The sequence below is a fragment of the Oncorhynchus keta genome, unplaced genomic scaffold (assembly GCF_023373465.1).
Source record: "Oncorhynchus keta strain PuntledgeMale-10-30-2019 unplaced genomic scaffold, Oket_V2 Un_scaffold_9913_pilon_pilon, whole genome shotgun sequence".
NCBI lineage: Eukaryota > Metazoa > Chordata > Actinopteri > Salmoniformes > Salmonidae > Oncorhynchus > Oncorhynchus keta.
The window spans coordinates 250,001-273,455 of NW_026291020.1; the positions used below are offsets into that span (position 1 = coordinate 250,001).

Consider the following 23,455-nt stretch of genomic DNA (forward strand, 5'->3'; position numbering starts at 1 on the left):
TCAGATTTAGATTGTATTGAGTATACAGTCCACACCATATCTATTTAGACAGTGAGGTATCAGATTTAGATTGTATTGAGTATACAGTCCACATCATATCTATTTAGACAGTGAGGTATCAGATTTAGATTGTATTGAGTATACAGTCCACACCATATCTATTTAGACAGTGAGGTATCAGATTTAGATTGTATTGAGTATACAGTCCTCACCATATCTATTTAGACAGTGAGGTATCAGATTTAGATTGTATTGAGTATACAGTCCACACCATATCTATTTAGACAGTGAGGAATCAGATTTAGATTGTATTGAGTATACAGTCCACACCATATCTATTTAGACAGTGAGGAATCAGATTTAGATTGTATTGAGTATACAGTCCACAACATATCTATTTAGACAGTGAAGCTGATATTTTAAATGTGTCTCTATACTCCAGCATTTTTGATTTCAGATCAAATGTTTCATATGAGGTGACAGTTTATAATGTCACCTTTTATTTGAGGATATTTTAATACATATCTGTTTCAACATTTAGAAAAATAAAAGCACTTCATGTATCTAGTCCCCCATTTGAAGAAGTCTTAAGTAGTCTGACCAATTTAAAGTAGTCAAAAATTTAGTTTTTTGTCATAAACTCGTTGGTTGCATTTGCAGTTTGTTTTTGGTTGTGTTTTGCCCAATAATAAAATGGTGGATGATGAGTGGAGTACTTTTCTGTCTAAGAGAGTAGATAACATGTTTCTAAACAATAATAAATTAATCCTGATGATGCCATGATTAAGAAAAATAATGAAAGAATCATGAATAATAATGATTGAGAAAGTTACAGAGGCTACAACAAAACATACTAACCTCTCACCATTACCAATAAAAGAGGCTACAACAAAACATGCTAACCTCTCACCATTACCAATAACAGAGGCTACAACAACACATGCTAACCTCTCACCATTACCAATAACAGAGGCTACAACAAAACATGCTAACCTCTCACCATTACCAATAACAGAGGCTACAACAACACATGCTAACCTGTCACCATTACCAATAACAGAGGCTACAACAAAACATGCTAACCTGTCACCATTACCAATAACAGAGGCTACAACAAAACATACTAACCTCTCACCATTACCAATAACAGAGGCTACAACAAAACATGCTAACCTCTCACCATTACCAATAACAGAGGCTACAACAACACATGCTAACCTGTCACCATTACCAATAACAGAGGCTACAACAAAACATGCTAACCTGTCACCATTACCAATAACAGAGGCTACAACAAAACATACTAACCTCTCACCATTACCAATAACAGAGGCTACAACAAAACATGCTAACCTCTCACCATTACCAATAACAGAGGCTACAACAAAACATGCTAACCTCTCACCATTACCAATAACAGAGGCTACAACAAAACATGCTAACCTCTCACCATTACCAATAACAGAGGCTACAACAAAACATGCTAACCTGTCACCATTACCAATAACAGAGGCTACAACAAAACATGCTAACCTCTCACCATTACCAATAACAGAGGCTACAACAAAACATGCTAACCTGTCACCATTACCAATAACAGAGGCTACAACAACACATGCTAACCTGTCACCATTACCAATAACAGAGGCTACAACAAAACATGCTAACCTCTCACCATTACCAATAACAGAGGCTACAACAAAACATGCTAACCTCTCACCATTACCAATAACAGAGGCTACAACAAAACATGCTAACCTGTCACCATTACCAATAACAGAGGCTACAACAACACATGCTAACCTGTCACCATTACCAATAACAGAGACTACAACAACACATGCTAACCTCTCACCATTACCAATAACAGAGGCTACAACAAAACATGCTAACCTCTCACCATTACCAATAACAGAGACTACAACAAAACATACTAACCTCTCACCATTACCAATAACAGAGGCTACAACAAAACATACTAACCTCTCACCATTACCAATAACAAAGACTACAACAAAACATGCTAACCTCTCACCATTACCAATAACAAAGACTACAACAAAACATGCTAACCTCTCACCATTACCAATAACAGAGGCTACAACAAAACATGCTAACCTGTCACCATTACCAATAACAGAGGCTACAACAACACATGCTAACCTGTCACCATTACCAATAACAGAGGCTACAACAAAACATGCTAACCTGTCACCATTACCAATAACAGAGACTACAACAAAACATGCTAACCTCTCACCATTACCAATAACAAAGACTACAACAAAACATGCTAACCTCTCACCATTACCAATAACAAAGACTACAACAAAACATGCTAACCTCTCACCATTACCAATAACAGAGACTACAACAACACATGCTAACCTCTCACCATTACCAATAACAGAGGCTACAACAAAACATGCTAACCTCTCACCATTACCAATAACAGAGGCTACAACAAAACATGCTAACCTCTCACCATTACCAATAACAGAGGCTACAACAAAACATGCTAACTTCTCACCATTACCAATAACAGAGGCTACAACAAAACATGCTAACCTCTCACCATTACCAATAACAGAGACTACAAGAAAACATGCTAACCTCTCACCATTACCAATAACAGAGGCTACAACAAAACATGTTAACCTCTCACCATTACCAATATCAGAGTGGGTCTGATCTTTGTGCCTCTCTAACTTTCTCATTCATCATCATTCTCTATTCATTCATTATTATTCATAATCATGGTAGCATCCACATGAATGTAGAAGTGTTCTGATGACCAGGTGGCGAATCGCATCTCTGCATGTCTGGCAGACATATCAGTGTGGATGACGGATCACCACCTCAAGCTGAACCTCGGCAAGACGGAGCTGCTCTTCCTCCCGGGGAAGGACTGCCCGTTCCATGATCTCGCCATCACGGTTGACAACTCCATTGTGTCCTCCTCCCAGAGCGCTAAGAACCTTGGCGTGATCCTGGACAACACCCTGTCGTTCTCAACTAACATCAAGGCGGTGGCCCGTTCCTGTAGGTTCATGCTCTACAACATCCGCAGAGTACGACCCTGCCTCACACAGGAAGCGGAGCAGGTCCTAATCCAGGCACTTGTCATCTCCCGTCTGGATTACTGCAACTCGCTGTTGGCTGGGCTCCCTGCCTGTGCCATTAAACCCCTACAACTCATCCAGAACGCCGCAGCCCGTCTGGTGTTCAACCTTCTCAAGTTCTCTCACGTCACCCCGCTCCTCCGCTCTCTCCACTGGCTTCCAGTTAAGCTCGCATCCGCTACAAGACCATGGTGCTTGCCTACGGAGCTGTGAGGGGAACGGCACCTCAGTACCTCCAGGCTCTGATCAGGCCCTACACCCAAACAAGGGCACTGCGTTCATCCACCTCTGGCCTGCTCGCCTCCCTACCACTGACGAAGTACAGTTCCCGCTCAGCCCAGTCAAAACTGTTCGCTGCTCTGGCCCCCCAATGGTGGAACAAACTCCCTCACGACGCCAGGACAGCGGAGTCAATCACCACCTTCCGGAGACACCTGAAACCCCACCTCTTTAAGGAATACCTAGGATAGGATAAGTAATCCTTCTCACCCCCCCCCTTAAGATTTAGATGCACTATTGTAAAGTGGCTGTTCTACTGGATGTCATAAGGTGAATGCACCAATTTGTAAGTCGCTCTGGATAAGAGCGTCTGCTAAATGACTTAAATGTAATGTAATGTAATGAAACATCTTATATTCTTACTGACAATACAAGTGAAGTGACTCCAAAATGACAGGACATCATTCACCATTCAGTGTCTATTAGGAAAACATCTAAAACACAACCAAGACAAACTGCTAATTAATTCAACAAGTTAGTAGAATCACAAGCTTGATGTAATCACTGCAGGCATGGAATATGGGACCAAATACTAAACGTATGACTACTTTAATACACTATAAGTGAATATAACCGAATAATTACGACTTTTCAAATGGGAGAACTACATACATAAAAGTGCTTTCATATCTGATAATACTGACCTCAGAGTCTCCAGTTTACAGTGGGGATTCCCCAGTCCAGCAGAGAGCAGCTCCACTCCTGAATCCTTCAGGTCATTGTTACTCAGATCCAGCTCTCTCAGGTGTGAGGGGTTTGACCTCAGAGCTGAGACCAGAGAAGCACAGCCTTCCTCTGTGACTCCACAGCCTGACAGCCTGACAAAGAGATCATCATGACTTCACAAACACACTGTTCATTTAACACCAGTAGTGTAGAAAGACAATGGCAGATGCATTTGGTTTATTCTCTCAAACAACATATAGATTAATCTACCGTTTCCTAGAATTGTATGGTCATATTGTTATACTAATGTGAAAATCAATGAATTTATTCAATATGTTTTTCAAAATAATATATTATACACATATTATAATACATATTTTTCTCTAAACTGAATATTTCTTCCTGATGATTAGTTCTTAAATGTCATTTTATTTACTCACAGAACAGCTCTGGAGGCTTTGACCACTGGCAGCAGCCTCAGAAGACCTTCCTCTGATCTGGAGTATTTCTTCAGGTCAAACACATCCAGCTCCTTTTCTGAAGTCAGCAACACAAAGACCAGAGCTGACCACTGTGCAGGTGACAGTTTGGGTTTTGAGAGACTTCCTGATCTCAGGAAGCTTTGGATCTCCTCCACTAGAGAATGGTCATTCAGTTCATTCAGACAGTGGAACAGATTGATGCTCCTCTCTGGAGAGAGATCCTCCCCGATCTTCTTCTTGATGTACTTGACTGTCTCTTCATGGCTCTGTGAGCTGCTTCTTGTCTTTGTCAGTAGACCTCGTAAGTGCTTCTGATTGGACTCCAGTGAGAGGCCCAGAAGGAAGCGGAGGAAAAGGTCCAGGTTTCCCGTCTCACTTTGTAAGGCTTTATCCACAGCACTCTTGTAGAAAGTAACTTCAGGCTTGTTGTTTGTTTGCAGTTTGTCCATTAGATTCTCATTGTTGTTGATGAATGAGAGGAACACATATACAGCAGCCAGAAACTCCTGAATGCTCAGATGAACAAAGCAGTACACCTTGTCCTGGTACAGCCCACATTCCTCTTTAAAGATCTGTGTGCACAATCCTGAGTACACTGAGGCTTCATTGACATCAATGCCAGCCTCTTTCAGGTCTTCTTCATAGAAAATCAGATTGCCCTTCACAAGCTGTTGAAAAGCCAGTTTTCCCAGTGACAGAATGCTCTCCTTATTCCAGTGTGGATCTGTCTCTTCTTTCCCAAGATACTTTTCATTCTTCTGTTTGGTATGAAACACCACAAGGTGTGTGTACATCTCAGTCAGAGTCTTGGGCATCTCTTCTCTCTTATGTTCCAGCATGTGTTCAAGGACTGTTGCAGAAATCCAACAGAAGACTGGAATGTGGCACATGATGTGGAGGCTCCTTGATGTCTTTATGTGTGAGATGATTCTGCTGGCCAGGTCCTCATCACTGAATCTCTTCCTGAAGTACTCCTCCTTCTGTGGGTCATTGAACCCTCGTACCTCTGTCACCTGGTCAACACACCCTGAAGGGATCTTATTGGCTGCTGCAGGTCGGGTAGTTATCCAGAGGAGAGCAGAGGGAAGCATATTTCCCCTGATGAGATTTGTCAGCAGAACATCCACTGAGGTTGACTCTGTGACGTCCCAACAGATCTTGTTCTTCTGGAAGTCTAGGGGCAGTCGGCACTCATCCAGACCATCAAAGATGAACAGAACTTTGTACTTGTCATAGCTGGAGATTCCTGATTGTTTGGTTTCCATTGAGAAGTGATTGAGAAGTTCAATGAAAGTGTGTTTGTCCCCTTTCATCAAATTTAGCTCCCGAAAAGGGAATGAAAATACAAATTGGACATCCTGATTTGCTTTTCCTTCAGCCCAGTCCAGAATGAACTTCTGCACAGAGACTGTTTTTCCAATGCCAGCGACTCCCTTTGTCAGCACAGTTCTGATAGGTTTGTCTTGTCCAGTTAAGGGTTTGAAGATGTCGTTACATTTGATTGCAGTCTCTGGTCTTGCTTGTTTCCTGGTTGTTGTCTCAATCTGTCTCAGCTCATGTTCATTATTGACCTCTCCTGTTCCACCCTCTGTGATGTAGAGCTCTGTGTAGACCTTATTGAGAAGTGTTGGGTTTCCTTGTTTAGCGATCCCCTCAAATACACATTGAAACTTCTTCTTTAGATTAGATTTGAGTTCACGTTGGCAAATCACAGAAAGCTCATCTGAATCTAGAAATAACACAGAGGATATTCATATTACATCTGTTTTAATAACTATCAATGTTTTCATAATCCAGACTGGTGTTATTATTATTGTTATTATTATTATATTATTGGTATTATTGATGGTATTATTAATATTGTCTCTCTCTCTAAATGAATCAGTACAACACATCCTCCACCCTGCTGCTTCTTGATGAGGTCACTTGGTGTTGTTTTAAGGCTGCTACTGTCACGCCCTGGTCGAAGTATTTTGTGTTTATCTTCATGTTTGGGTCAGGCCAGGGTGTGGCATGGGGTTTTTGTATTGTGGTGTATTTTTGTCTTGGGGTTTTGGTATGTATTGGGATTGTAGCTTGTGGGGTGATCTATCAAAGTCTATGGCTGTCTGGAGTGGTTCTCAATCAGAGGCAGGTGTTTATCGTTGTCTCTGATTGGGAACCATATTTAGGCAGCCATATTCTTTGAGTGTTTTGTGGGTGATTGTCCTTAGTGTCCTTGTTCCTGTCTATGTGTTAGTGTACACAAGTATAGGCTGTTTCGATTTTCGTTACGTTTTTTTGTAGTGTTTGTATTTAGATTCGTGTTACGTTTGTTTATTAAATTATGGATCACAATCTACACGCTGCATTTTGGTCTGACTCTCCTTCACACCTAGAAAACCGATACAGACTGTATAAATGTGTAAATGTTTTCATAATGCATACAGACATTGAGTTAAATTCAGCTCTCTAAATATATCTACTTTAGGCTGCTGTACTTTAGCTACAGCTTTTAAATGTTATAAAACATCATTCAACATGAGGCAAACAGATCTTACATTTCTCCAGTGTGTCAGCAAGCTCCTTCTGGTTCATTTTCCTCAGGATGTGCAGTGTGATCTTCAGAGCCCCCTCTCTGGCACTGCTCTCCTGCTTCTCATCTTCAGCATCCACCACTTCCTTATCCTGCTTCTGACTCTCAAAGCCTTCTGGGAGTTCTGGACTAAGAATCCTCTTGAACATCTTCAGCTCATTCTTCACAAACGTCATCATTTTCTCTTCAAGCAACTGAAATAAATAAAGTAAATAAGTTAAGCAAGAGACTAAATGCTTTCTCATTAACACATTAATGAATGATTGACAGATCAACTTTACTAGAGTTAAACAAAAACAAATGTACATAACAGGACCACATACACTGAATATGGAGGCCAGGTCTGTTTGATGACTCTGGGAAGACTGACCACTGAGAATCTCTGACTCTGATCTCTCCTGTTGGTTTCTGTGGACAAAACATGAGATTACATCTCCTCATCCAGGGAGTACACACACACACACACACACACACACACACACACACACACACACACACACACACACACACACACACACACACACACACACACACACACACACACACACACACACACACACACACACACACACACACACACACACAGGGAGGGAATGTTGTGTTTGTTTAATATTGTTTTAGGACTATGAAAATGGACAAAATGATTAGCCTATGGATTATGAAAACAACAACAATAAATGGGAAAATGGGAGGAGAAATGACTAGAGACAGTGTTGTTTAACTCACTGACCAGGACCCATGAGTTCTTCTTACCTTTGTTCAGTAGAAAAGTCTCCCTCTCTAAACTCTATAGGATGATCCATAGACCAGTCACTCTTCATGGACACACAGCTGGGAACAGGGGAGGCTGGTCTCTCCTGCTTGATTGGTCTTCAACACAACAGAGACAAACATTACATCTCTCATCTACTCTGAGCTCAGATGGGGAAACATAAGAAGAGTTTCATTCCAAAACACTATATATCACTTTTCAGAAATGTTAGTAAATGAGCTTTTATTGTTTAAAGCATTTCTGACAGAGATTGGTGTGTTTGTTCACTATCTAATCATGGGGTTGTTCACTATCTAATCATGGGATTGTTCACTATCTAATCATGGGGTTGTTCACTATCTAATCATGGGATTGTTCACTATCTAATCATGGGGTTGTTCACTATCTAATCATGGGGTTGTTCACTATCTAATCATGGGGTTGTTCACTATCTAATCATGGGGTTGTTCACTATCTAATCATGGGGTTGTTCACTATCTAATCATGGGATTGTTCACTATCTAATCATGGGGTTGTTCACTATCTAATCATGGGGTTGTTCACTATCTAATCATGGGGTTGTTCACTAGCTAATCATGGGGTTGTTCACTATCTAATCATGGGGTTGTTCACTATCTAATCATGGGGTTGTTCACTATCTAATCATGGGGTTGTTCACTATCTAATCATGGGATTGTTCACTATCTAATCATGGGGTTGTTCACTATCTAATCATGGGGTTGTTCACTATCTAATCATGGGATTGTTCACTATCTAATCATGGGGTTGTTCACTATCTAATCATGGGGTTGTTCACTATCTAATCATGGGGTTGTTCACTATCTAATCATGGGGTTGTTCACTATCTAATCATGGGGTTGTTCACTATCTAATCATGGGGTTGTTCACTATCTAATCATGGGGTTGTTCACTATCTAATCATGGGGTTGTTCACTATCTAATCATGGGGTTGTTCACTATCTAATCATGGGGTTGTTCACTATCTAATCATGGGGTTGTTCACTATCTAATCATGGGGTTGTTCACTATCTAATCATGGGGTTGTTCACTATCTAATCATGGGGTTGTTCACTATCTAATCATGGGGTTGTTCACTATCTAATCATGGGTTGTTCACTATCTAATCATGGGGTTGTTCACTATCTAATCATGGGGTTGTTCACTATCTAATCATGGGGTTGTTCACTATCTAATCATGGGGTTGTTCACTATCTAATCATGGGGTTGTTTCACTATCTAATCATGGGGTTGTTCACTATCTAATCATGGGATTGTTCACTATCTAATCATGGGGTTGTTCACTATCTAATCATGGGATTGTTCACTATCTAATCATGGGATTGTTCACTATCTAATCATGGGATTGTTCACTATCTAATCATGGGGTTGTTCACTATCTAATCATGGGATTGTTCACTATCTAATCATGGGGTTGTTCACTATCTAATCATGGGATTGTTCACTATCTAATCATGGGATTGTTCACTATCTAATCATGGGGTTGTTCACTATCTAATCATGGGATTGTTCACTATCTAATCATGGGATTGTTCACTATCTAATCATGGGGTTGTTCACTATCTAATCATGGGGTTGTTCACTATCTAATCATGGGATTGTTCACTATCTAATCATGGGATTGTTCACTATCTAATCATGGGGTTGTTCACTATCTAATCATGGGGTTGTTCACTATCTAATCATGGGGTTGTTCACTATCTAATCATGGGGTTGTTCACTATCTAATCATGGGGTTGTTCACTATCTAATCATGGGGTTGTTCACTATCTAATCATGGGGTTGTTCACTATCTAATCATGGGGTTGTTCACTATCTAATCATGGGGTTGTTCACTATCTAATCATGGGATTGTTCACTATCTAATCATGGGGTTGTTCACTATCTAATCATGGGGTTGTTCACTATCTAATCATGGGGTTGTTCACTATCTAATCATGGGGTTGTTCACTATCTAATCATGGGATTGTTCACTATCTAATCATGGGGTTGTTCACTATCTAATCATGGGGTTGTTCACTATCTAATCATGGGATTGTTCACTATCTAATCATGGGGTTGTTCACTATCTAATCATGGGGTTGTTCACTATCTAATCATGGGGTTGTTCACTATCTAATCATGGGATTGTTCACTATCTAATCATGGGGTTGTTCACTATCTAATCATGGGGTTGTTCACTATCTAATCATGGGGTTGTTCACTATCTAATCATGGGGTTGTTCACTATCTAATCATGGGGTTGTTCACTATCTAATCATGGGGTTGTTCACTATCTAATCATGGGGTTGTTCACTATCTAATCATGGGATTGTTCACTATCTAATCATGGGGTTGTTCACTATCTAATCATGGGGTTGTTCACTATCTAATCATGGGGTTGTTCACTATCTAATCATGGGATTGTTCACTATCTAATCATGGGGTTGTTCACTATCTAATCATGGGGTTGTTCACTATCTAATCATGGGGTTGTTCACTATCTAATCATGGGGTTGTTCACTATCTAATCATGGGGTTGTTCACTATCTAATCATGGGGTTGTTCACTATCTAATCATGGGGTTGTTCACTATCTAATCATGGGGTTGTTCACTATCTAATCATGGGGTTGTTCACTATCTAATCATGGGGTTGTTCACTATCTAATCATGGGGTTGTTCACTATCTAATCATGGGGTTGTTCACTATCTAATCATGGGGTTGTTCACTATCTAATCATGGGGTTGTTCACTATCTAATCATGGGGTTGTTCACTATCTAATCAATGGGGTTGTTCATGGGGTTGTTCACTATCTAATCATGGGGTTGTTCACTATCTAATCATGGGGTTGTTCACTATCTAATCATGCATGGGGGGTTGTTCACTATCTAATCATGGGGTTGTTCACTATCTAATCATGGGGTTGTTCACTATCTAATCATGGGGTTGTTCACTATCTAATCATGGGGTTGTTCACTATCTAATCATGGGGTTGTTCACTATCTAATCATGGGATTGTTCACTGGGGTTGTTCACTATCTAATCATGGGGTTGTTCACTATCTAATCATGGGGTTGTTCACTATCTAATCATGGGATTGTTCACTAGTTAATCATGGGATTGTTCACTATCTAATCATGGGGTTGTTCACTATCTAATCATGGGGTTGTTCACTATCTAATCATGGGGTTGTTCACTATCTAATCATGGGATTGTTCACTATCTAATCATGGGGTTGTTCACTATCTAATCATGGGGTTGTTCACTATCTAATCATGGGATTGTTCACTATCTAATCATGGGATTGTTCACTATCTAATCATGGGGTTGTTCACTATCTAATCATGGGGTTGTTCACTATCTAATCATGGGGTTGTTCACTAGCTAATCATGGGGTTGTTCACTAGTTAATCATGGGGTTGTTCACTATCTAATCATGGGGTTGTTCACTATCTAATCATGGGATTGTTCACTATCTAATCATGGGGTTGTTCACTATCTAATCATGGGGTTGTTCACTATCTAATCATGGGGTTGTTCACTATCTAATCATGGGATTGTTCACTAGCTAATCATGGGGTTGTTCACTATCTAATCATGGGGTTGTTCACTATCTAATCATGGGATTGTTCACTATCTAATCATGGGGTTGTTCACTATCTAATCATGGGGTTGTTCACTATCTAATCATGGGGTTGTTCACTATCTAATCATGGGGTTGTTCACTATCTAATCATGGGATTGTTCACTATCTAATCATGGGATTGTTCACTATCTAATCATGGGGTTGTTCACTATCTAATCATGGGATTGTTCACTATCTAATCATGGGGTTGTTCACTATCTAATCATGGGGTTGTTCACTATCTAATCATGGGGTTGTTCACTATCTAATCATGGGATTGTTCACTATCTAATCATGGGATTGTTCACTATCTAATCATGGGGTTGTTCACTATCTAATCATGGGGTTGTTCACTATCTAATCATGGGGTTGTTCACTATCTAATCATGGGGTTGTTCACTATCTAATCATGGGGTTGTTCACTATCTAATCATGGGATTGTTCACTATCTAATCATGGGATTGTTCACTATCTAATCATGGGGTTGTTCACTATCTAATCATGGGGTTGTTCACTATCTAATCATGGGATTGTTCACTATCTAATCATGGGGTTGTTCACTATCTAATCATGGGATTGTTCACTATCTAATCATGGGATTGTTCACTATCTAATCATGGGATTGTTCACTATCTAATCATGGGGTTGTTCACTATCTAATCATGGGGTTGTTCACTATCTAATCATGGGGTTGTTCACTATCTAATCATGGGATTGTTCACTATCTAATCATGGGATTGTTCACTATCTAATCATGGGATTGTTCACTATCTAATCATGGGATTGTTCACTATCTAATCATGGGGTTGTTCACTATCTAATCATGGGGTTGTTCACTATCTAATCATGGGGTTGTTCACTATCTAATCATGGGATTGTTCACTATCTAATCTAATGGGGTTGTTCACTATCTAATCATGGGGTTGTTCACTATCTAATCATGGGGTTGTTCACTATCTAATCATGGGGATTGTTCTATCTAATCATGGGGTTGTTCACTATCTAATCATGGGGTTGTTTCTATCTAATCATGGGGTTGTTCACTATCTAATCATGGGATTGTTCACTATCTAATCATGGGGTTGTTCACTATCTAATCATGGGGTTGTTCACTATCTAATCATGGGGTTGTTCACTATCTAATCATGGGATTGTTCACTATCTAATCATGGGATTGTTCACTACTAATATGCATTTGTTTAAAATCACTTGATGTTTTCATCTAATCATGGGGTTGAAACAAATAATCATGTTTTTTTTCTGCAAAATGCTATATATTTGCCTCTCTCAAATGTTACCGACCGGAATAATGAGGCTATAAGGAGTACCAGTACTGAGTCAATGTGCAGGGTACCAGGTAGTTGAGGTAATAATGAGACTATAAGGAGTACCAGTACTGAGTCAATGTGCAGGGTACCAGGTAGTTGAGGTAATAATGAGACTATGGGAGTTGTACTGAGTCAATGTGCAGGGTACCAGGTAGTTGAGGTAATAATGAGACTATAGGGAGTTGTACTGAGTCAATGCAGGGTACCAGGTAGTTGAGGTAATAATGAGACTATAAGGAGAACCAGTACTGAGTCAATGTGCAGGGTACCAGGTAGTTGAGGTAATAATGAGGCTATAAGGAGTACCAGTACTGAGTCAATGTGCAGGGTACCAGGTAGTTGAGGTAATAATGAGACTATAAGGAGTACCAGTACTGAGTCAATGTGCAGGGTACCAGGTAGTTGAGGTAATAATGAGACTATAAGGAGTACCAGTACTGAGTCAATGTGCAGGGTACCAGGTAGTTGAGGTAATAATGAGGACTATAAGGAGTACCAGTACTGAGTCAATGTGCAGGGTACCAGGTAGTTGAGGTAATAATGAGACTATTGAGTACCAGTACTGAGTCAATGTGCAGGGTACCAGGTAGTTGAGGTAATAATGAGACTATAAGGAGTACCAGTACTGAGTCAATGTGCAGGGTACCAGGTAGTTGAGGTAATAATGAGACTATAGGGAGTACCAGTACTGAGTCAATGCAGGGTACCAGGTAGTTGAGGTAATAATGAGACTATAAGGAGTACCAGTACTGAGTCAATGTGCAGGGTACCAGGTAGTTGAGGTAATAATGAGACTATAAGGAGAACCAGTACTGAGTCAATGTGCAGGGTACCAGGTAGTTGAGGTAATAATGAGACTATAAGGAGTACCAGTACTGAGTCAATGTGCAGGGTACCAGGTAGTTGAGGTAATAATGAGACTATAAGGAGTACCAGTACTGAGTCAATGTGCAGGGTACCAGGTAGTTGAGGTAATAATGAGACTATAAGGAGTACCAGTACTGAGTCAATGTGCAGGGTACCAGGTAGTTGAGGTAATAATGAGACTATAAGGAGTACCAGTACTGAGTCAATGTGCAGGGTACCAGGTAGTTGAGGTAATAATGAGACTATAAGGAGTACCAGTACTGAGTCAATGTGCAGGGTACCAGGTAGTTGAGGTAATAATGAGACTATAAGGAGTACCAGTACTGAGTCAATGTGCAGGTTACCAGGTAGTTGAGGTAATAATGAGACTATAAGGAGTACCAGTACTGAGTCAATGTGCAGGGTACCAGGTAGTTGAGGTAATAATCACTATAAGGAGTACCAGTACTGAGTCAATGTGCAGGGTACCAGGTAGTTGAGGTAATAATGAGACTATAAGGAGTACCAGTACTGAGTCAATGTGCAGGTTACCAGGTAGTTGAGGTAATAATGAGACTATAAGGAGTACCAGTACTGAGTCAATGTGCAGGGTACCAGGTAGTTGAGGTAATAATGAGACTATTGTACCAGTACTGAGTCAATGTGCAGGGTACCAGGTAGTTGAGGTAATAATGAGACTATAAGGAGTACCAGTACTGAGTCAATGTGCAGGTTACCAGGTAGTTGAGGTAATAATGAGACTATAAGGAGTACCAGTACTGAGTCAATGTGCAGGGTACCAGGTAGTTGAGGTAATAATGAGACTATAAGGAGTACCAGTACTGAGTCAATGTGCAGGGTACCAGGTAGTTGAGGTAATAATGACACTATAAATACCAGTACTGAGTCAATGTGCAGGGTACCAGGTAGTTGAGGTAATAATGAGACTATAAGGAGTACCAGTACTGAGTCAATGGGCAGGTTACCAGGTAGTTGAGGTTGTTAATATCTAAATGAGACTATAAGGAGTACCAGTACTGAGTCAATGTGCAGGGTACCAGGTAGTTGAGGTAATAATGAGACTATAAGGATTGTACCAGTACTGAGTCAATGTGCAGGGTACCAGGTAGTTGAGGTAATAATGAGACTATAAGGTTGTACCAGTACTGAGTCAATGTGCAGGGTACCAGGGTAGTTGAGGTAATAATGAGACTATATGGAGTTACCAGTACTGAGTCAATGTGCAGGGTACCAGGTAGTTGAGGGTACTATAATTTACCAGTACTGAGTCAATGTGCTACCAGGAGTTGAGGTAATAATGAGACTATGAGTACCAATGAGTCAATGTGCAGGGTACCAGGTAGTTGAGGTAATAATGAGACTATAAGGAGTACCAGTACTGAGTCAATGTGCAGGGTACCAGGTAGTTGAGGTAATAATGAGACTATAAGGAGTACCAGTACTGAGTCAATGTGCAGGGTACCAGGTAGTTGAGGTAATAATGAGACTATAAGGAGTACCAGTACTGAGTCAATGTGCAGGGTACCAGGTAGTTGAGGTAATAATGAGACTATAAGGAGTACCAGTACTGAGTCAATGTGCAGGTTACCAGGTAGTTGAGGTAATAATGAGACTATAAGGAGTACCAGTACTGAGTCAATGTGCAGGGTACCAGGTAGTTGAGGTAATAATGAGACTATAAGGAGTACCAGTACTGAGTCAATGTGCAGGGTACCAGGGAGTTGAGGTAATAATGAGACTATAAGGAGTACCAGTACTGAGTCAATGTGCAGGGTACCAGGTAGTTGAGGTAATAATGAGACTATAAGGAGTACCAGTACTGAGTCAATGTGCAGGGTACCAGGTAGTTGAGGTAATAATGAGACTATAAGGAGTACCAGTACTGAGTCAATGTGCAGGGTACCAGGTAGTTGAGGTAATAATGAGACTATAAGGAGTACCAGTACTGAGTCAATGTGCAGGGTACCAGGTAGTTGAGGTAATAATGAGACTATAAGGAGTACCAGTACTGAGTCAATGTGCAGGGTACCAGGTAGTTGAGGTAATAATGAGACTATAAGGAGTACCAGTACTGAGTCAATGTGCAGGGTACCAGGTAGTTGAGGTAATATGTACATGTAGTTCGGGGAAAAAGTGACTAGGCAATCAGGATGGAGGTTACATCTCCTCACCCAGGGAGCTCACACACACTCACGCACTCACACACTCACTCACTCACTCACTCACTCACTCACTCACTCACCACACTCACTCACTCACACCAGATACTCACTCACCATCACACACAGACACACACACACACACACACACACACACACACACACACACACACACACACACACACACACACACACACACACACACACACACACACACACACACACACACACACACACACACACACAGGTAGGGAATGTTGTGTTTGTTTAATATTGTTTTAGAACTATGAAAATGGACAAAATGATGAGCCTATGGATTATGAAAACAACAACAATAAATGGGAAAATGGGAGGAGAAATGACTAGAGACAGTGTTGTTTAACTCACTGACCAGGACCCATGAGTTCTTCTTACCTTTGTTCAGTAGAAAAGTCTCCCTCTCTAAAGGATATAGGAGGATCCATAGACCGAGTCACTCTTCATGGACACACAGCTGGGAACAGGGGAGGCTGGTCTCTCCTGCCTGATTGGACTTCAACACAACAGAGACAAACATTACATCTCTCATCTACTCTGAGCTCAGATGGGGAAACATAAGAAGAGTTTCACAAATAGAACTGACTTCCAGACGTTAGTTAATGGCGCGAGCAGTGATTTAACAGGTGGAAGAAACAACCGGGGAGCTCCATCGGTCCACAAGAAATGCAGACTGCCTTCTCCGGTGGGATGTAGTAGTAGGTATGGTTACTAATGCTGCTGGTAGATTGAATTATGGTAATTTAGGATGGCTGGAAGAGTAGCTAGGTAGTTTACTCGAGCAATACCAGATATTAGGATAATAGGATGCTGCTTATAAGAAGTAGCTACTGAGTTGAGCTGTTCTGACTAGTAGGATTAACTAGGATGCTGCTGGTAGAGCTAGCTAGCTAGCTTAGCCAGAGCTGTACCGACTAGCTAGGATAACTAGGATGCTGCTGGTAGAGTAGCTAGCTAGCTTACGGAGCTGTACCGACTAGCTAGGATAACTAGGATGCTGCTGGTAGAGTAGCTAGCTAGCTTACCGAGCTGTACCGGCTAGCTAGGATAACTAGGATGCTGCTGGTAGAGTAGCTAGCTTACCGAGCTGTACCGAATAGCTAGGATAACTAGGATGCTGCTGGTAGAGTAGCTAGATCACCGAGCTGTACCGAATAGCTTGGTTAGTTAGCAGGTTGTTCGTCTGTCCCTCGTCTCGATGATGAATCCGGTGAACCACAAAATGAAACAAGGATAGAGAGTGAAAAGGATCTGGCTACACTCATACTGTCCCTGACCGGAAAGAAAAAAGCAAATTGAACAGTAAACTTTGGCGTCTCAACATTGTAACAAACTCCGTCGTTATTCCCCAAGATCACCTCAGTCCACTCTGCGCGTAACCGGCTTGGCGCCACACCGAACGGGGACGCGGACTGTTCTGTACGGGGACGCGGACAGTCCCAGAACGCGGACATGATCAGTGCAACACAATCAACTAAACCCAGTCTTTACAGTGGGTTACATTAGTAATATTCATTTTTTATTATTATGTAAAACAAACATTCTATGTTTTTTTATAACAATATGTTGAGATCTGGGACCATACCCACAAAGCGTCTCAGAGTACAACATTGGTCGTATAAGTGCTGAGAATAAACACATTTGACACTTATGGGTATAAATTAAAGCTATGCATGAAGTCTCTAGTCCCACCTAGTCGGTAGATATTTAGGACACCTGGTGAGCTGTCCTAAGTAGTTAAGAGTTAACAGCAGCTGTCCTAAGTAGTTAAGAGTTAACAGCAGCTGTCCTAAGTAGTTAAGAGTTAACAGCAGCTGTCCTAAGTAGTTAAGAGTTAACAGCAGGTGTCTTGATAATACTATAGAATAATGCAGTGAGTCAGTGGTTCCTGCTCCACATGTAATTGCTTTGTAGTAGTTAAAAATAATGTTTCACATTTCTATATGATCAATCGATAAATAATGTAGACCTACATGCAACAGTATGTCTTGTGCTTTTGGCAATGATTTATGTATAATAATTATGTAAACAAGTGATACGTATGTCTGTGGCGGAAGGTAGCCTCGTGGTTAGAGTGTAGAGGTGGCAGGTAGCCTTGTGGTTAGAGTGTAGAGGTGGCAGGTAGCCTCGTGGTTAGAGTGTAGAGGTGGCAGGTAGCCTCGTGGTTAGAGTGTAGAGGTGGCAGGTAGCCTCGTGGTTAGAGTGTAGAGGTGGCAGGTGGCCTCGTGGTTAGAGTGTAGAGGTGGCAGGTGGCCTCGTGGTTAGAGTGTAGAGGTGGCAGGTAGCCTCGTGGTTAGAGTGTAGAGGTGGCAGGTAGCCTCGTGGTTAGAGTGTAGAGGTGGCAGGTGGCCTCGTGGTTAGAGTGTAGAGGTGGCAGGTAGCCTCGTGGTTAGAGTGTAGAGGTGGCAGGTGGCCTCGTGGTTAGAGTGTAGAGGTGGCAGGTAGCCTCGTGGTTAGAGTGTAGAGGTGGCAGGTGGCCTCGTGGTTAGAGTGTAGAGGTGGCAGGTAGCCTCGTGGTTAGAGTGTAGAGGTGGCAGGTAGCCTCGTGGTTAGAGTGTAGAACAGGTAGCCTCGTGGTTAGAGTGTAGAGGTGGCAGGTAGCCTCGTGGTTAGAGTGTAGAGGTGGCAGGTGGCCTCGTGGTTAGAGTGTAGAGGTGGCAGGTAGCCTCGTGGTTAGAGTGTAGAGGTGGCAGGTAGCCTCGTGGTTAGAGTGTAGAGGTGGCAGGTAGCCTCGTGGTTATGTGAGTGTAGAGGTGGCAGGTAGCCTCGTGGTTAGAGTGTAGAGGTGGCAGGTAGCCTCGTGGTTAGAGTGTAGAGGTGGCAGGTAGCCTCGTGGTTAGAGTGTAAGAGGTGGCAGGTAGCCTAACATCTGGTAACCCGTGTGTGTAGAGGTGGCAGGTAGCCTCGTGGTTAGAGTGTAGAGGTGGCAGGTAGCCCTCGTGGTTAGAGTGTAGAGGTGGCAGGTAGCCTCTGGTTAGAGTGTTGGCCAGTAACCGAAAGGTTGCTAGATCAAATCCCTGAGCTGACAAGGTAAAAACTGCCCCTGAACAAGGCAGCCATTGTAAATAACATTTGCTAACCATGTGTATGTGACCAATAACATCTGCTAACCATGTGTATGTGACCAATAACATCTGCTAACCCTGTGTATGTGACCAATGACATCTGCTAACCATGTGTATGTGACCAATGACATCTGCTAACCCTGTGTATGTGACCAATAACATCTGCTAACCCTGTGTATGTGACCAATAACATCTGCTAACCCTGTGTATGTGACCAATGACATCTGCTAACCCTGTGTATGTGACCAATAACATCTGCTAACCCTGTGTATGTGACCAATGACATCTGCTAACCATGTGTATGTGACCAATAACATCTAACATCTATGTGACCAATAACATCTGCTAACCCTGTGTAACCATGTGTATGTGACCAATGACATCTGCTAACCCTGTGTATGTAACCAATAACATCTGCTAACCCTGTGTATGTGACCAATGACATCTGCTAACCATGTGTATGTAACCAATAACATCTGCTAACCCTGTGTATGTAACCAATAACATCTGCTAACCTTGTGTATGTGACCAATGACATCTGCTAACCCTGTGTATGTGACCAATAACATCTGCTAACCCTGTGTATGTGACCAATAACATCTGCTAACCATGTGTATGTAACCAATGACATCTGCTAACCATGTGTATGTGATCAATAACATCTGCTAACCATGTGTATGTAACCAATGACATCTGCTAACCATGTGTATGTAACCAATAACATCTGCTAACCATGTGTATGTAACCAATAACATCTGCTAACCATGTGTATGTGACCAATAACATTTATATCTGGGAATAAGTTTGTTCATGTGTTGTAATCAATAACATCTGTAACCAAAACCAATAACATCTGCTAACCATGTGTATGTGACCCCACAGCGCCCCAAGGTATGTAACCAATAACATCTGCCCCCAAGTGTACTGCTAGGTTTTACACGTTAATAATATATATCTGAACTTTACAAATGATACACTTGTGACATCAATATTTCAATATTTAAAAACTTATTCAAAACTGTAATATGACATTAGTAAGTCATATTATTAAGGTTACCAATTGAAAATGCTTGTAATCTAACACCTCCTGCCTCAGACCAAGAACTAGAACACCTGCTGTAGTGATCAGCTGAGTAACACACCTGCCTCAGACCACTAGAACAGCTGAGTAATCTAACACCTGCCTCAGACCACTAGAACAGCTGAGTAATCTACCACCTGCCTCAGACCACTAGAACCACTGAACCACTAGAACAGCTGAGTAATATACCACCTAACCTCAGACCACTAGCTAACCAGCTGAGTAATCTACACCTGCCTCAGACCACTAGAACAGCTGAGTAATCTACCACCTGCCTCAGACCACAAGAACAGCTGAGTAATCTAACACCTGCTCAGACCACTAGAACAGCTGACCAATCTAACACCTGCCTCAGACCTGAGTAATCTAACACCTGCCTCAGATCACTAGAACAGCTGAGTAACTGCCTCAGACCACACCTGTAATCTAACACCTCAGACCACTAGAACAGCTGAGTAATCTAACACCTGCCTCAGACCACTAGAACAGCTGAGTAATCTAACCACCTGTCAGACCACTAGACCACTCAGACCACTAGAACAGCTGAGTAATCTAACACCTGCCTCAGACCACTAGAACAGCTGAGTAATCTAACACCTGTCTCAGACCACTAGAACAGCTGAGTAATCTACCACCTGAACCTCAGACCACTAGAACAGCTGAGTAATCTACCACCTGCCTCAGACCACTAGAACAGCTGAGTAATCTAACACCTGCCTCAGACCACTAGAACAGCTGAGTAATCTAACACCTGCCTCAGACCACTAGAACAGCTGAGTAATCTAACACCTGCCTCAGACCACTAGAACAGCTGAGTAATCTAACACCTGCCTCAGACCACTAGAACAGCTGAGTAATCTACCACCTGCCTCAGACCACTAGAACAGCTGAGTAATCTACCACCTGCCTCAGACCACTAGAACAGCTGAGTAATCTACCACCTGCCTCAGACCACTAGAACAGCTGAGTAATCTAACACCTGCCTCAGAACAGCTGAGTAATCTAACACCTGCCTCAGACCACTAGAACAGCAGTAATCTACCACCTGCCTCAGACCACTAGAACAGCTGAGTAATCTACCACCTGCCTCAGACCACTAGAACAGCTGAGTAATCTACCACCTGCCTCAGACCACTAGAACAGCTGAGTAATCTACCACCTGCCTCAGACCACTAGAACAGCTGAGTAATCTACCACCTGCCTCAGACCACTAGAACAGCTGAGTAATCTACCACCTGCCTCAGACCACTAGAACAGCTGAGTAATCTAAACCACCTGCCTCAGACCACTAGAACAGCTGAGTAATCTACCACCTGCCTCAGACCACTAGAACAGCTGAGTAATCTACCACCTGCCTCAGACCACTAGAACAGCTGAGTAATCTAACACCTGCCTCAGACCACTAGAACAGCTGAGTAATCTACCACCTGCCTCAGACCACTAGAACAGCTGAGTAATCTACCACCTGCCTCAGACCACTAGAACAGCTGAGTAATCTACCACCTGCCTCAGACCACTAGAACAGCTGAGTAATCTACCGGAGAATATCAACACCAAACACAGTGGTTCACTGTTCCACGGGAGCGGACAGTACACAGCATACCATAATGTTCTGAATAATGGCCAAGTCTACCTCGCTCCTTATTCTACTGAACCGCTTAGGCGTAACAAACACAAGTCCAACATTTATCGGAAACTGTTAAACTACCTGTTCACTACCCTCCTGCTCTCCGGGGATGTACAACTCAATCCTGGGCCCAATATCACCGAGCCAGTGATACGCACCGGAGTGGAGAGCGGTGGAAGGCCTCGTCCACTGGTCGTCGCCGCTGTGGAGGTGGGTGAGTGCTATGGTCCTATGGTTTCTCTCGACTCACCCGGCTCCAGGATAGATTTTGACTCTTCAAACATACCAGAGTCGCTATATGCGATCCCTGACTCTGCTTCTGGTACCAAGCTATTTTAATTAGTTCCCCGCATCCAGTGCAGGTGGGAGGGATTGTTAATTGCGCCACCGAACTGCCCCTAATCAAAACAAAACAAAACGGCCTAAACCCAGCCGTCAGAAAACATCGAAATTTTAACTTTTTTCAATGTGTCAATCACTCTGGAGTCATCTGGGACCCACGAGCTAAGCCCAAGGGACTACTAGGGGGGCACTTGAACATTCGTAGTGTCATTCCAAAAAGTGATCAAATTCAACATTTACTCACAGACTCCAACCTTGACTTTCTCTGCCTCTCAGAGACATGGCTCCATAAACACTCTCCATATGCTGCTTTGATTGTGCCTGGCTACAATGTCTTCAGGAGAGACAGGATTGAAGGAAGAGGAGGAGGGGGTGTGATGATTTACATTAAAGAACATATCCGATGTAAACAAATTGAGTGGTCATGTGATAATGAACTAGAATGTATCGGCCTGAACGTTACACTGTCTCCCCAAATGTCTTTTACCCTCATTGGAATGTATAGGCCACCTTCCACCAAAAGTGTGTTTTTTGATCAGTTTAATACCATGCTTAGGGAATGTGATTTTGGGAAAGAGGTCATCTTAATGGGAGATTTTAACATTAATTATGAAGACAAGTGTTGTAGGAAAACCCTCAAACGGATCACTAATACCTTTGACCTTACACAGCTAGTTAAAGGGCCAACCAGGGTGACTTGTTGCTCTAAAACACAGATTGATTTGGTGTTCAGTAATAAACCAGAGAGAGTGACTAAATCATTCAATATGGTTACTGGGCTGTCTGATCATAATCTGACACTTATAGCCAGAAAGCTGTCTAAGAGCAGGTTTAACCTCTCTACTGTTAGAAAGCCGGATCAACTCAGAATACCTAAGAGTGAATTAAACTATTTTGAAAAAGCAATTAAGGGAATAAACTGGAATGATCTCTTGTCCTATACAGATGTGGAAGCTGATAGTCAGGTTTTTCTATCCACAATCCAGACTACAATAAATGGCTTCCTAAAGAAAATCAAATCCAAACCTGGCCAAAAGAGCACTCTTCCTTGGCTAAATGGAGAAATCTGGAAATTGATGAAAGAACGAGATTATGCTCTAAAAATAGCCCTAAAATCTAAATTAGAGCATGACAGACGTAGGTTTACCATGCTGAGAAATAAGGTGATAAAAGAAATCAGACAGGCCAAGGCAAACTTTTTTATTAACATAATTGGTGAAGCAAAGGGAAATTCTAAATTGATATGGGAGAATCTAAAAAAGTGAACAGGGAAAGACCATAGTAACACTGCAAAAAGACTAGAAATCATGGTGAATAACAATCTAACACAGGATGCAGTTGAAATAGCAACAGCCTTCAATTCCTACTTTATTGACTCTGTCAGGTTACTGACACAGAACCCCTCCACTGATTTCTTGGGCTCAGTGCT

The 23,455-nt window shown here is 41.9% G+C and overlaps 1 protein-coding gene and 3 long non-coding RNA genes across 63 annotated transcripts in view; 2 read left to right on the forward strand and 2 right to left on the reverse strand.

The window, feature by feature from the left end:
• The window catches only part of LOC127929729 (NACHT, LRR and PYD domains-containing protein 12-like), a 105,101-nt gene extending 88,519 nt beyond the window's left edge, over window positions 1–16,582 (reverse strand). For 8 of the 28 annotated variants that reach the window (XM_052517901.1, XM_052517886.1, XM_052517900.1 and 5 more), the window contains exons 1-6: window positions 16,290–16,581; window positions 7,878–7,994; window positions 7,448–7,532; window positions 7,090–7,318; window positions 4,508–6,278; window positions 4,046–4,219 (exon numbers count right to left, since the gene is read on the reverse strand). In XM_052517901.1, coding sequence (XP_052373861.1) covers window positions 4,046–4,219; window positions 4,508–6,278; window positions 7,090–7,318; window positions 7,448–7,532; window positions 7,878–7,994; window positions 16,290–16,339 — 2,426 coding nt within the window. In that variant the 5' untranslated portion in view covers window positions 16,340–16,581. Of the gene's footprint in view, window positions 1–4,045; window positions 4,220–4,507; window positions 6,279–7,089; window positions 7,319–7,447; window positions 7,533–7,877; window positions 7,995–16,289 lie in introns of all 28 variants that reach the window. The other 20 variants (XM_052517893.1, XM_052517907.1, XM_052517896.1 and 17 more) reach the window with 13 other exon arrangements.
• Window positions 12,813–15,904, forward strand: LOC127929734 (uncharacterized). 19 transcript variants are annotated; one of them, XR_008135916.1, is made up of 7 exons: window positions 12,814–12,941; window positions 13,059–13,310; window positions 13,436–13,498; window positions 13,560–14,126; window positions 14,188–14,313; window positions 14,373–14,561; window positions 15,056–15,904. It is a non-coding gene; the product is annotated as an uncharacterized LOC127929734 (long non-coding RNA). The 19 variants fall into 19 exon arrangements; XR_008135924.1 differs by lacking the exon at window positions 13,436–13,498 and having other exon boundaries at window positions 15,056–15,379; window positions 15,443–15,904; XR_008135917.1 differs by lacking the exon at window positions 13,436–13,498 and having other exon boundaries at window positions 12,813–12,878.
• Window positions 16,583–17,472: 890 nt separating the features above from the next.
• On the forward strand, window positions 17,473–18,847 carry LOC127929741 (uncharacterized). 15 transcript variants are annotated; one of them, XR_008135962.1, is made up of 4 exons: window positions 17,473–18,313; window positions 18,346–18,416; window positions 18,477–18,629; window positions 18,665–18,747. It is a non-coding gene; the product is annotated as an uncharacterized LOC127929741 (long non-coding RNA). The 15 variants fall into 15 exon arrangements; XR_008135968.1 differs by having other exon boundaries at window positions 18,346–18,384; XR_008135967.1 differs by having other exon boundaries at window positions 17,473–18,249; window positions 18,282–18,416.
• A 1,277-nt stretch (window positions 18,848–20,124) lies between these two features.
• Window positions 20,125–22,732, reverse strand: LOC127929740 (uncharacterized). Its single transcript, XR_008135955.1, has 4 exons — window positions 21,333–22,732; window positions 21,103–21,292; window positions 20,699–21,036; window positions 20,125–20,198 (listed from the first exon to the last, which is right to left on the reverse strand). It is a non-coding gene; the product is annotated as an uncharacterized LOC127929740 (long non-coding RNA).
• Window positions 22,733–23,455: the final 723 nt, after the last annotated feature.